General features: G+C 44.1%; 1 protein-coding gene across 2 annotated transcripts in view; it reads right to left on the bottom strand.

The window, feature by feature from the left end:
* Positions 1-15,584, bottom strand: part of ABLIM3 (actin binding LIM protein family member 3) — a 401,433-nt gene that overhangs the window by 179,735 nt on the left and 206,114 nt on the right. For both annotated transcript variants that reach the window (XR_014966685.1, XM_085618162.1), the window contains exon 3: positions 6,624-6,807. Coding sequence is in view for 1 of the 2 variants with exons in the window: in XM_085618162.1 (XP_085474288.1) it covers positions 6,624-6,807 (184 nt within the window). In the remaining variant the exon portion in view is untranslated. The remainder of the gene's footprint in view (positions 1-6,623; positions 6,808-15,584) is intronic.

Below are 15,584 nucleotides of genomic sequence, written 5' to 3'. Positions count from 1 at the left end.
AGGTACAATTTGCGTAGCTTGCTGGTTCCCAGAAACTGAATTAAACTTGATACCTGGCTAGATCAAGTTTCTAGCCTCTGATCTGACCAGGCAGTGATTTACACCCTCTTATCCACTCACCATTTGATTTATTCCACAATCAGCAAACGTTAAGATTGTTATTGAACACTTAGGGGCATATTTACAAGCCCTCACCACCACCGGGGCATCACGTTTTTTGATGTTCCGGTGGCGCCGCACCATTTTCCATATTTACAAGGTGGTGCTAAGCCACCTTGTAAATATGCCCCTTTCCGCTGCAGTCCTCTGTGGCAAAGGGGCTTGCAATGGGTGTTGCTGTGGGCATTCCGCCACAATACCCATTGCTTTTTGAAGCTGCCCCAGATTTACAAGGCTGAGGCAGCGCTAAAAATCAATGCCATGGAATACCAGGCGTTAGAATGGTGCAACCAGGAGAAATTATTAATTTCTCCTCGTTTTTGCTCTTTTTCATATAGAAGGTGCAAATCACCATTATTGATTGCTTATGTGCAGGAAGGTGTCCTTTATGGCACACAAACAATCGTCCCTGCAGCGCAGACACCCTTGCAACATGGCAGCAGTGTGCCTGCTCTGGCGCTAGGCAGCTTTTTATTTGCACCAGCGCTAGGGGAAACACAAGGGTGTGATGTATTCTTGTGAGTATGGCGCACCCCTGCGTTTTGAAAATGTCAGAGTGTGGCGCTGCCAAATTTGGCGCAGTGCAGTGCTCTGACATTTTCATTGCAAGTGTGGCCCCCTAGGTCTAATATGTGACTTCCTACCCAGACAAAAAGACAATTTAAGGTTCTCTCAGCTGAGCCACTCGGCTTTTGCCCACCTTCTTGCCAGAGTGATGAAAAAGGTTTTTTACCAAACGTTCAGGTGACCTCCAGGAGAGTATGCTCCTGCATTCTTAGGGATGCACCAATGTACCTATCAATAACAATGATATTCCTGCCTCTTTCCATTCATATTTAACACACACCTTTCATCTAGCACAGGACAATCAAATACAAATTGTGTTTTTTTTGTTTGGAAAAGCTAAACTTTTACAAAACCAGAAATAATGCACAAATCTGAAGCAGGATAGAATATGACATTCACTAAAGGAAAGAAACATGCCTTTAAAAGTAAATTTCGATGTGAATAAGGACTCCTGCCAACAGAAATCAGGGGACGTTACAAAAGGCAGGCATGGCTGGTCTTTTTTCTCCATCATCTTGCTGATGAGGCTAGATACCAAAAAGTCTTTCTGGGTTGTGCTTTTGGACTGCGTGGTTGAAGTTCTCAAAAATAGTCAAGAAATGCTTTTAGGCTTTATCTGCCATATGGCAGATAAATGGTTATGCGGTGCTATGTTATGTGTAGAGAGTTCTGTAGAGTGCGTGATCACCTAACACGTTGTCAGGACTGAAGATGCAATTACGGGGTAAATAAAGAGGTTTTATATTTTTAGGATATCTTTAAAGTGATCTTAAATTCTCCATAATCGTTGTTGACAGCTAGTTGGCAACTCTCAACATTTTTGAGAGTTGTCTTTAACTATGATTCCGCACGCCCACCACAAATACTGGGCTTTTTCCCAGTGAGAAAACCCTGTAGGTTTGCCCTGCCAAAATGTAATGAAGGGTTCGATCTTTCTCATGCCCTATAATTACGGGGTGCGATAAACAACGTACCACTTGTGATTGTGATCCCTGTGCAGCACTGGTATTTGCACATTGATTACAATTTAATGGCCCATTTTGATTGTGCCCTACATGCTGGCGGCATAATCATTAAGAACAAAGTGAATGGATCCTTCAAAGTGAAAGTTGGATCAAGTAATCTTTGGACATAAAAGGACAGAGGGCAGAGACCTCTGGGAACCCCTTTTTTATTTCCTTGGGTTTTGAAGTGCAACGTGCCTTAGAAGTGGCCTGTGCTTGATTCAAAATGAATGTTTTACAATCTTTGAGGGCAGTATTCCCAATCCCAAACAAGACTAATCTGTGTTTGAAAACCCACTAAATAAAGGAGCTCCAGGCCACTGATAGACCGACTATAATCAGAGCTTAGATGCTGTTCTTGTCTGTTGCGGTCCTCAGTTCATCCTTTGGGACTGGTTCTGTCCCTCTCTCCTGTTGAAAAACTGTCAAACAGGTTCATGCAATATTATATTATCACAGCTACCCCTGGAGTTCCTCAAGTACTGTATCTAAGAATAGTTTTGATGGAACAGGAAGTTTAAAATAGGGCAATTTTTCCAGATCAGATGAACACATAGTCTATTTCTTTAGGAGGGCCATGCTTTAAGCGTTGCTAGATTTTTACAGGTAAGAAAGGTATGAATAATAAAATATACTACAGTGGTGCTAGGTTAAGACTTTTAAACACAGTGGAGGATGGGATAATGAGGTGACTCAGAAACTAATATTGCTCACCAAGATCAAACATTATTTGTGATTCAGGTGTGCGAAGTGCACAATGACTCATAGTTATTAAAGTGACAATAGGGAGTGACTCGCATAGCAATAAATCAGACCACCATCTCATTTGAGCCGAGTGATTGCCTTAAATTCTGACCTTGGTAGACTAGATTTTTCTAAGAGAGATACTCAGAGCAGAACATCTGGGAGAGGTGAAAGCTAGATACTACAGCAATTAGGTACCTTAAGTTTGGATGACCTAAAATGTTTTCCTTAAAGACCACTAAAATAAAAAATCTAAATGATTTAGAATTACTCTTTTGCAATTTTGTTAACATTGTTTGGGGATCAGCTAGGCTTTTTGACTTCTTGGTGGTTATTTTGTTGCCATTTTGTCTCTAACGGACTATTTTGTGCTTGCTGTCGCCACCTGTAGTAGGCTCTGTAAAGTAGTTTAGTATAGGAATAAGCTCGTTCATAGAAACAATTAATGGCTGTCAAATTGTAAACATGTCCATACCAAGATTATTGTGTGATCCTTTCCTATTGGTGGATCTATTTCATTTTCTAGAAGTTAGAAGTTTTAATATTATTACTTCAAAATATATTATTTTGAAGTGTAGCTTTTTTATTATTTACCGTACTGTTTCTTTCCTGCAAGATTGCAACTTGTGGGCAAGTGTGGCTAGACCATAATCACAAAATCTACCTGGATAGAACATGTTAGGATGCTGCTGCATCCTGGCTGAGCGAATATTCTCGAAAGAACAACAGATCAATAGATTGGGTAGTGAGACGTCATAGTTGACAGTTGACCAATCCATCAAGAAATGAGTGCAAGATTGTTTCAGTTTTAGATACTTTCCTACTCTGCCAGCTGAGGCTATTTTGGGGGCTAGCAGCACTTTATACTTTATAAAAACCAGCCATATGTAATACTTAATCAAGTCGTGTGCTGGGAGATCTTGGGCCCATCCTCTCTCTGGGCAGTATTCTATAACAAAAAGCCACAGACTTGCACCTGCGTTTTTTAAAATAAAGTTACTAATTTATTAGGACTCGCAAACATCCTAAAACTACTCATTCAGAGCTATGAAGAATGTCCATTTTCTTCCATATGCCAACAATTAACTGGCGGTTTGTCTGCTGTCAAAAACTATGCCGTTTTCCAGTTACGCTTCCAACACAAAAGGCATCATAAGGTTTTTTCTCCTCCAGATGGGATATATTTTTCCATATGGAAATATCTCATTTCCTGCCTTTCAATAATAAATGGGCGTGCTCGAAGATCCGGCCATTTTGGTAATAAAATGAAGCGATGAGCTAGACAAATACAATTATGTGTGGAGGTTATATTGCCTTTTCTGCGAATTATCATAAAAGTTATAATTTAGTAGATATTAATCACATTACTAATGGCCGCCCTCTGCTTCGAGTAACACCCTTGCTACATACAGCCCATAACCCAGATCGTAAGACTGGGGAAAATTCACGCTCATGGCAAGCTCTACGGGATGTAACTTCAATCTGCGAGCATAAATGCCCAGAAGTCCAAATGTAACAATCGGGGCCCTGGTGTACCATTCGCACTCGCAAACCATTGCTGTGCAATTTTCATATCGACTGGTTTGCAAAAGGAAATACAATTTGCGATGGGAGCTTTGTACATTTGCAGAGGGTTGCAACACAACCTGTCGGATGAATTTTAATTAGGCAGGACACAATTTGGGCACTAATTTCTGCCTACATATGTTAAAGACTGTCAATGTAGGCTACATACTCCAGGTAAAGATTTCCCCTACACCTAACCATGCAGGATAAATGGTTCTCTCCCTTTGTAGGGTAACCACTGATTTTGCAGCCAACATGCACATGGAAAGAACTGCCCCTGTAGCTTACCAACAATGCATTTTGATGGTCTCTTCTGCTATTAAGGCAGGGTAGGGCGTCTCAGTACCTCCTACATGCAAATTTATTGGACTCACCAGGTGGGATACGCAGTCAAAGGAAGTACGCGTTCCAAACCCTTCTACTCATGGTAAGCACACACTCATCAGCCTGCCTACAGAAGGTGATCACTACTTTCTCCTGCTGCCTGCCTCAGTAAAGGCGGTCTCTACTCCTACATAATGTAGGCAAGAACTCTCTTGGGCTCACCCATTGAGGAAGACTCTCCTGTACCTTCCTACCCAGCGTAACTCGCCTCACCTGTGGAAGGTACGCACGCTGCCATCTCACTCTTCCTAGTGGACTACTCTACAACTCTTGTTATATCAGCTGTTTCCTCCTTCCTGCTTTGTGTGCCTAACCCTAACCCCTGGGGGTCAGGACAGCTGAACTGAGCTGAGTGGCCTTTTCTTTGACCCTCCTGCACAGAGCACACAGCTGTTCAGTGGAAAGGCTGGAAATAGCAGCAAGAGCAGCTGAGACACCCCTTACCCGCAACCATTTTAGGTCTGGCTTGACAATGCAGCTGTTGCCAGACCTTACGTGATCCACAAAAAAAGCGCATTAACAAGCACTAATGAGAGGGGGCCTGTGGCTCTGCCCACATGTTGAATACTCTTGCATGGCTCTGCCGAAAAAGATTCACTGTCAGTCCTATTCACTCGCAAGGGGCCTCCCCTCATTTAACATGGCCACTGTATTGAAACACAATCATGACTCAGCGGCATGCAAGGGGACACACTTGCTGAATCAGTTTTGTTTTTCATCAAGCCTCTGGAGTCTACCAGATCATGGGTGAGTCAGCACAACATTAGTAAGCTTCCATAAAACATGAGCTGGCAGAAGACTCATGATGTAACTTCACCTTCCATCATCTAGAGAGCCCATCATTCTGAAGTTCAGTAGATGAGGTGCGCTTTAGATAACACAAGCTGACGTTGCATAAAGATTATGACGGGATTCTCTTGATTGGAGAGTGCGTCAATGTCACGACGCACTCACATGTGCTTACATATGAGTTTCCCCATCTGTCAAAAGCACAACTGCATTCCAAGAACCAGGTGGGATGTCATCGCAGGGGAGGCCATGGCCAAATACGCCCTTATAAACAACAGACCTGATGAACACCACATTTCCTATTAAAGCATGCTGACTCATCTGCAAGAATTGTTATGAGGAACGTTTTGTCCTGAAACATTGGCTCACAGGAAGGTTTATTGAGACCATGGATGTCTAAAATTATACATACAGTTAAACTACATCTATTTGTGTGGGGTGTAACATTAATTTGTCAATGGTACTTTCTTTCCGGAAATACACGATCTTGGTTTTAAACAAGATGTATAAATTCTAAGCTGATCAAATCCTCCTTGTAGCCCTCAAATTGTGATATCTAATAAAACCATGACGTCTGCAAAACACAGCCAAGAAAGATGCTGAGTCCCAACTTGGGAGGGAGTCTACTGTACCTCACCACCGCTAATGGCAGATCACTAATACACCCATTGAGAAGTGAGGCAGTGGAAAGTGCCACAATGACTGTGTATCTGTGTCGACGGGACTCTGCCTCCGGGGCCGTATGCAGGCCTATGCTTTGGGGTAGAAATCACCTGCAATGTGCACCAGTTATTGAAGAAGGTTTTCTGTGAGCTTATTTGATAAGAGATGGGTTATTCCAAATCCCCTGATATGTCTAAAATCTCTAACATGAAGTGCATGTCTATTGTGTTTTTTTTTTTAATCTGATGAATTGTCCCTTCCATCACCTTCAGTCTCCTCCCTTTGCATTTATCCAGTGCACACTAGGCCTAAGTAAGGCTGCAATTTACTATTGGACTTTGCTACCTAAATGTTATTTGAAGTGTACCATTTCTTTGCTTACTTTTTGTTCCATTGCTCTTAGAGTAGGGCTTCTATGTCAGTATCACATTTTTCCTGATCAAGTCATTTTTTTGCTAGCTGGTTACTTTTTTTGCTACTGCCCCCTGCATGAAAAATTCTACGGGATAAGTTGATTAATAAAAATGTGAAACCAAAGACTCAATTCCACGTTTCCTACAAATTAATTCAAATATCTTGGGTAAATAAGTTAAATAAATTCATTCATATTCCTCTCAGCAGTCTCCTTAAAATTAGTGTTTTCTCACTAGAAAGCTTAGCCTAAGTACCATGTGAATAAGCAACGGAACCACATATCCCTCCCATGAACGAACTGGGCGCTATGGTACCCCCTCATGGCGCACGCACCTGCACATGCTGCAGACAAAGCACTTGGGGTGGTAGGTCCTTCCCAGGGCGGAGATGACCTCGCCTGTGATGAAGTCCCTGCAGCTGTTGCAGCGGGTTCCGTACATCTCCTGGTAGTCCTTGGTGCAGATGTACTCGCCATTCTTGAAGAAAAAGCCTGACTGGGCCAGGTCACAGCCGCACACTGGTGAGAAAACATAGAGACCCGCGTTAGAGAAGTAACTCCGCCTTGAGAACATTTAGTGTAAGCCGCACTATCTAATTAATCATTCATTCATTCCTCCATTCGTTTGTTCATTCATTCATTCATTCATTCATTCACAGTGGTAAGACAGGAGGCACAGCAGAGTCACTTTGCAAATATTAGGTTGGGAAATGTAGTTACTGATGAGCCACTGTTGATCTCTTCCTTACCTGCAATAAACAGTTATGTGTCTCTGCAGTGGTAGAAAACAAAGGAACAAGCGTAGACCCCCCAACCATACAAGTGCGAGATCCCACCAATCCAGTCTTTAGAGTACACTGACCTCATAGAAAACAAAGGAACACGGGTAGACCCCCCACCCATACAAGTACGAGATCCCACCAATCCACTCTTCAGAGTACACTGAGCTCATAGAAAACAAAGGAACAAGGGTAGACCCCCCCAGCCATACAAGTACCAGATCCCACCAATCCACTCTTAAGAGTACACTGAGCTCATAGACAACAAAGGAACAAGGGTAGACCCCCCAACCATACAAGTACCAGATACCACCAATCCACTCTTCAGAGTACACTGAGCTCATAGATAGAAAACAAAGGAACAAGGGTAGACCCCCCAACCATACAAGTACCAGATCCCACCAATCCACTCTTCAGAGTACACTGAGCTCATAGAAAACAAAGGAACAAGGGTAGACCCCCCAACCATACAAGTACCAGATCCCACCAATCCACTCTTCAGAGTACACTGAGCTCATAGAAAACAAAGGAACAAGGGTAGACCCCCAACCATACAAGTACCAGATACCACCAATCCACTCTTCAGAGTACACTGAGCTCATAGATAGAAAACAAAGGAACAAGGGTAGACCCCCCCAACCATACAAGTACCAGATCCCACCAATCCACTCTTCAGAGTACACTGAGCTCATAGCAAACAGAGGATCAAGGGTAGACCCCCAACCATACAAGTACCAGATACCACCAATCCACTCTTTAGAGTACACTGAGCTCATAGATAGAAAACAAAGGAACAAGGGTAGACCCCCAACCATACAAGTACGAGATCCCACCAATCCACTCTTCAGGGTACACTGAGCTCATAGATAGAAAACAAAGGAACAAGCGTAGACCCCCAACCATACAAGTACCAGATCCCACCAATCCACTCTTTAGAGTACACTGAGCTCATAGATAGAAAACAAAGGAACAAGCGTAGACCCCCAACCATACAAGTACCAGATCCCACCAATCCACTCTTTAGAGTACACTGAGCTCATAGAAAACAAAGGAACAAGGGTAGACCCCCCAACCATACAAGTACCAGATCCCACCAATCCACTCTTTAGAGTACACTGAGCTCATAGATAGAAAACAAAGGAACAAGGGTAGACCCCCCGACCATACAAGTACCAGATCCCGCCAATCCACTCTTTAGAGTACACTGAGCTCATAGATAGAAAACAAAGGAACAAGCGTAGACCCCCCCAACCATACAAGTACCAGATCCCACCAATCCACTCTTTAGAGTACACTGAGCTCATAGATAGAAAACAAAGGAACAAGGGTAGACCCCCCAACCATACAAGTACCAGATCCCACCAATCCACTCTTTAGAGTACACTGAGCTCATAGAAAGCAAAGGAACAAGGGTAGACCCCCCAACCATACAAGTACCAGATACCACCAATCCACTCTTTAGAGTACACTGAGCTCATAGATAGAAAACAAAGGAACAAGCGTAGACCCCCAACCATACAAGTACCAGATCCCACCAATCCACTCTTTAGAGTACACTGAGCTCATAGATAGAAAACAAAGGAACACGCGTAAACCCCCAACCATACAAGTACCAGATCCCACCAATCCACTCTTTAGAGTACACTGAGCTCATAGAAAACAAAGGAACAAGGGTAGACCCCCCAACCATACAAGTACCAGATCCCACCAATCCACTCTTTAGAGTACACTGAGCTCATAGAAAAGAAAGCAACAAGATTAGACCCCCCCACCATACAAGTACCAGATCCCACCAATCCACTCTTTAGAGTACACTGAGCTCATAGATAGAAAACAAAGGAACAAGGGTAGACCACCCAACCATACAAGTACCAGATCCCACCAATCCACTCTTTAGAGTACACTGAGCTCATAGAAAACAAAGGAACAAGGGTAGACCCCCCAACCATACAAGTACCAGATCCCACCAATCCACTCTTTAGAGTACACTGAGCTCATAGATAGAAAACAAAGGAAGAAGCGTAGACCCCCCAACCATACAAGTACCAGATCCCACCAATCCACTCTTTAGAGTACACTGAGCTCATAGATAGAAAACAAAGGAACAAGCGTAGACCCCCAACCATACAAGTACCAGATCCCACCAATCCACTCTTTAGAGTACACTGAGCTCATAGATAGAAAACAAAGGAACAAGGGTAGACCCCCCAACCATACAAGTACCAGATCCCACTAATCCACTCTTTAGAGTACACTGAGCTCATAGGTTGCACTAAGTTCTTGGGGGGTGGCAGGAGTGATCTTAAGATCTAAAGGAGTCCTTCCAGCTCTATGTTTTCCTTTGAAGTCTGGTACTCCTGGTTTTACTTTCTGGTATAAATGCAGGGCTACAGGGACTCAGGCTGGGAACAATAATTCTCTGCACCTGGGACAGTACAGTCAGGCTCTATACACAGAGCCGAGACCGAAGCCTAAAACCTCTGATGAAAACCATCTCGAAAACGACAAATTTGAGGACAACGTTATAGAGATATATCCTGGTGATGCCAGACCAGAGAGCTCCAAAAGGCCGACATTTTCCCTGACTAGGCTCTCCAGTTACATGTGAAAATTGCAGTAAATTATGCAAATTTTCATACAGACGCCAAGTCACCCAGGCTGGCAAACACTAGAGAAAATCAAAATAACCTCCCTAAGAACCGTTTGAACGAAAGGGACAGTGTGGAAAAGCACCAGTGTGCTATTTTCCAGCACATTTTCAGTATACATTGGCTGACAAGTCACACTTTTTAAAGAATTTATTGAAAAGCATATATGAAATATTGCAGTGCTTTGAGAACATTACTCCCCTTCTGCTGCGTAGATAGATATGAGGAGAGACATTCTCTGATTCTCTTCAGAAAGCTGCTGAAAACGTAAGTCTTTAAAGAGCACCTTGCTGGCCAAGGGTAAGGTCCAATCGCCTGCTCGTCAGGGGCGTAGCTATCATTTGTGCAGTAGGTGCAGTGCACTGGGGCCAGGATAATTGCTGTGTTACACTACTCCACCCACAGTGAAATGGACCATTTTCTTTCCTTGCACCAGGGACCATGGCTTCCTTGCGATGCTACTGCTTCTCGCGCCCTATGACAGCAGGCCGGGGACATCTCTCCCACCCCAAATACATATATATGATTCTCTCCCCACTATCTGTTCTTCCCAGCGTGTCATGCACTATATACATACCAATATACACATGTATATAGCACATCATGTATGCCCAACAGGGAAAGGTGCAACCGGTGCATGTGCCATATAAAGGCTAAATAAAATATATTCTGGACAATGGGCTCAGAGGGTTAAGCCAATGCTGCTGACATCTGCTGTGTTGAATCCAATGAGTTCCAATTTACCTCTTCACCAGAACAAAGTCGATTAAGTGAATGTCATTACAGAGATGAACAGCCACACACATTACTTATCACATGTGTAAGTCAGAACAAACCTGCAGTTTGAAGTGCTACATAAAAAAACTAATTGTTATTATAAAAAAGCTACAAGTATGCACACAAGGAAACAAAAAACATGGTATATCAAAATTTTTCAAAACAGTGGTAATTGACAAACTTATTATCATCCTTTAAAAATGTCCCTGTCGGTAAAGAAATTCTTACTTATGGAAAAAGTTGAAGCACTGCGGAGGTGGGACACGTCGGGCAAACATAACTGGAACCAAAATCCCACTCACCTTTTATTTCTTTATTTTCTCTTCTTAGTCGGTGCCAAAAATTCTTTCTGCAAGACCTGGATAGTTGTAGAGCGATGGGGGTGACCACTTGAGGTCCTTTGAAACACAGCCGCGGCCGTGGAGGGAGTTCCGTGGGGCGGTAAGGCGGGGCGGGGGAGGGGCAGGGTGGGGGGTTCTAAAAACCGGAATATGGATAATTGCAGGTAAGTAAACAATTAAATAAATAAAACGAATTTCGTAGCGCGCGCTGCATCGCATTTTGCGATGCAGCATGCGCTACAAAATTCATTTGATGCAGAGCTATTGATGACACGAAAAGACTGAGCCACTATTGATACTGAGTCATGATGAGCCCCTGGTGACAATTTGCCACTGATAAGGAGCCCTTAAAGATACCAACCCACTGATTATAGGGAGCTCCGCGGACACACAGTCACTGGGAATACTGAGCCACTGATGATACAGAGCTATTGATGCCACTGAGCCACTATTGATACTGAGTCATGATGAGCTGCTGTTGATATTGAGCCCCAGACAAAGAACCCTTGAAGATACTGAGCCACTGATGATAGGGAGCAGGGGATGATACGGAGCGGCTGGGAATACTGAGCCACTGGTGCTAGAGCTATTGATGACACAGGGACACTGACCAAGCACTATTGAGACTGAGTTGTAATGATCCACAGTTGACAATGTGCCACCGATAAAGAGCCTTGGAGATACTGGACTGAACCACTGGTAATACAGAGCAGGGGATGATATGGAGTCATTCGGAGTACTGAGCCACTGATGATGCAGAGTTATTGATGACACAGAGACAATGATACATGAGTATTGGTACTGGGTCATAATGAGCCGCTGTTGATAATGAGCTACTGATGAGAGGGAGCTCCGATGACGCAGAATCACTGGGAGTAATGAGAAACTGATTGGCATTTTTTTTTAGACTAAGAACTCTCGTCTGCTGAACGAGACTGCTGTGTCGCTGATGGGCACTGTACTGGGGCATGAGACAATGAGAATGCTGTGTCGCTGATGGGCACTGTACTGGGGCATGAGACAATGAGAATGCTGTGTCGCTGATGGGCACTGTACTGGGGCATGAGACAATGAGAATGCTGTGTCGCTGATGGGCACTGTACTGGGGCATGAGACAATGAGAATGTTGAGCCAGTGATGGACTATTCATAAATCTCTTTCTCCTCGTTTTTTGCTTCTGCCTCTCGTTGATTAAAGTGAATAGCGCCAAGAAACCGTCCGGTGAATGCCGCGCTTTATAAATAATTTTTACATTACATTACATTTACAACAAGAATACTGAGTCGTTGATGGGTACTGTACTGAGACAATGAGACAGCGATAATGTTGATCCCATGATGAGAATATTGAGCAAGTGATGGGCATTGCACTGGGACAATGAATACTGAGTCACTGATGGGAACTCTATTGAGGCAACGAGAATAGTGGGTGGCTGCTGGACCTTGTACTGAGGCAATGAGTCTACTCAGTCGCTGGTGGGCACTATACTGAGACAAAGACAATGCTGAGTTGCTGATGGGAACTGGACTGAGACAATGAGAACGTCGAGCCGCTGATGGACATTGTACTGAGGCAATACGAATGCTGAGCTGCTAATGCCTCTGAAAGGCATATCAAGATATGGCAAGTGATGGTGGTGATGTCATGCGCTGCTTGATACTCATTGGCTGTGCTCCACCTGCCTTTCAGATGCTCCAAGCTTTCCTTCAGGCCAGTCCTCCTCCACAGTGGGGAGATGCCAAGTCTCCAGAGCGTGTTCTGGGAAGGTGAGAGGCGGAACCGCCGGAACACGACGTGGATAACATCCTCTCTGTTGACTCAGCATAATTGACCCATCCGTCTCTCTCTTAATGTAAATGTTCTGGGTTTGTGCAGTTTGGAGGACAGTAGGTCACATCCTCCGGCGCGGCCTGGTGCCAAGTCCCGATCAATAAACGAGGCGGTGAATTGTCTCCAAGGACAGGACGAGGCAGGAAGCCAGCAGCCTCGGTGATGCTTCCGTGCGTCGGGGAGTGGTGGGCCATCCCCCTTCTAAAGGAAGCATCTAGCTATAAGAAACAAAGAATGCAGTTATGTTTACCCTTTCACGCACCACCAACAATAATTCCAGAATTCCCTTGATGCAGAGACGTTTTAAGGCATGTGCAAAGTGGGCAATTTCCCAGAGCCCCCACCTTCGAAGGGCCCCCATGGAAAAGTGAATTTTCCCTCTATTTCTCCTCTTTCTATCCTATTTCTCTTGCTAAACCTCTCTCTGCCTCTGACTCTCTACCCTATATCATTTTAAGGGTGTTTGGCGTTCTGAGCAAGACATATTTCAACTGTTTTCTGTGATCCTGGTGAAGTTTAACATATAACTTAGTTTTGTTTGGCATCATGCAGGGTTCAATTAGCAGCAAATGAATAATACAATTCAAATTTGTTTCATACAGGGGAACCCCAAAATATGTCTTGCCCCCAAACACGTTAAGGTGACCCTGGAGTGATGAGGTCTGTTTGGTTTTTTAGACCTATTTCCATGTCGTTAAATGCCCCCTCTTTTAAGCAGTCACTGGTGGCAGAATTATTTTCGAAACCTCACCAACATTTCCAGTCACCGTGGCAGTGTTGGCGGGGCCTGGCAGCTGCTGCGTGCTTTTGTTATCTTGTGTACGTCATTGCGTCTACCCTCTGCTCCGTCGAACATGACGTACCTCAGGGGAAGGACCTGACTGAAAGTGGCTTCGCATACTGGCTGACCTCAGACTGGCAGCGATGGTTGTTGAGTTCAGTGCTTGAAATGGAAACTGTGTCCTCGGGCAAGCCACAAAGTATGAACAGAACGGCCATGAGAGGCACAGCGAGGAGGAGCGGAGCAGTGCTTAATTTGTAAAATATTAAGTGCCAGGAGGCCACAGCAGCTTGCACCACGCATCGCCCTTTTCATCGCTGCCAAAACAACTACTAATCATCTCTCTCGCATGTAAAAGCGACAGTTCTGATTATTCCAGATCCCCAGAGCTAAAGGAATGGCTTGGGAGGCAGGTATTAGCAATTTTTTAACGTATATTGTTTCCCTAAACAACGGTTATACTGCTCATTTGTAAATTACATGAGCAGCGCCACAAACCTTGTGGCAGACTGCCCTAAATGTGGTGTTGACAATTAGGTGCAGGTGCGGAGCCCCGGAAACCAATGAAGTGCCGATGCTCAGCACCGGAAAGCACCGGCTCAAATGAAGCACTGGAGCGGAGTCAGCAAGATCCGGCCTGTGCATTGCTTGTACACACTATATTCCCATTGAAGCGCTCCTCAAGCACACCTGGATCGCTTCATTGGTCATAAACAAATCGCATCCTATAGGGCTCAAAACACCTACAGCCACAATCTATGTTGCAGAGTATAATACTGTTAATAAAAACCTAGGTAATGCATTTGCTGGAGAGACCTGTGTGTAGTATGCAGTATTTCAATCGTTAAATTGCAAACAGAGGGTTAATGTGTCTGTCTGGCCTGAGAAATTCACGTAACCCACATATTTCTGATCTATTTGGCATAGCTCTGTGGTCAATGGTTATCTCGCTGCGATCCTTATCTAACCTGCAGGCCAATGTCGCAACTGCATTACGCACAACCTGCAAACAGTGAAAATAAAAAAGTGATTGGGGGAATTCGTGAATTAATATCAGCTACTTTGCCAGATTCCATTCCATCATGTTTTGTCCACTATACCACACCATACGAAGATCACCCATATGTGAATAACCCATAATCCTGCTGTAATAAATAGTTAAGTTCTTAAAAATTAAACTTGTATTGTAAGCCATAAAGACATTGTAAGCCATGGCTCTACGACGGACCCCCTCCTTGATGGACTGGTACCTGCACCCCCCCCCCCCCACCCTAGTGCCTTGAGACCATTATGGGTGAGTAGTCACGCTTAACAAACGCTTGATTGATTGATAAATTGTATCTTAATGTACTCACACACACACATACACACGCACATAGCTAGGCATATCTGCCATTCATACAGAGCACACATAGATTTATGATCTTACATACACATAGATCTTAAATCAAAATAAATCAATTCCGACTGTCACTCCAATTGCCACCCACCACTCCAGCCAGGACAAAAAACTTGTGTACAGAAGAAACTACTGATTGTTCATGAAGTGAGGCTCTTGCTACTTGGCTGCGGTTGAGAGGGTGGAAGCCACTGTCTCTCTGGAGGCGACTGCTCGGAATGGGAAATGCCACCAAATGTGCTTGAGCCCCCTCAGGTTGTCTTGGTGTCTTCATACTGCACTGGGACACAGTCAGGTCGATCCAGCTTATGTGATGAGACAAGCATCAGGTGTGCGCAAGTATTTGGGACCTTTCAAAGCTGGCAGAAAAAGAGAGCCTTGAAGCAGATTCTCTTTTCCAGTGAAAGCCAGTGGCGGGTGACCAGTGCCGCTGTAGCGTAAGCCTTTTTAGGGACATTAAGGACTAGGCAGGCCGCAGCATTTTGCACTCTTTGGAGTTTCTTTAGGCTTCCTTTAGCAGCTTCCAGGTAGAGCACGTTGCAGTAATCTAACTGAGGTGTGACTAATGCATGAACTACCGTGTTGCGTGATTTATTAGAGAGGAGGTCCAGCGTCTTTCTTAACATTTTGTACATACACCTACAGGGCTTTACATTTTCGAGTTTTTGGAATTCATAGACATTCCTGGTAGTATGCATGGAAAGCTGTGCCAGTTGTAGATTTCCAAACATACTATTGGGA

This window comes from Triturus cristatus, chromosome 7 (assembly GCF_964204655.1).
Source record: "Triturus cristatus chromosome 7, aTriCri1.1, whole genome shotgun sequence".
Lineage (NCBI taxonomy): Eukaryota > Metazoa > Chordata > Amphibia > Caudata > Salamandridae > Triturus > Triturus cristatus.
Note: the sequence above shows the minus strand (reverse complement) of the source record. Positions and strands in the feature narration are given on the sequence as shown.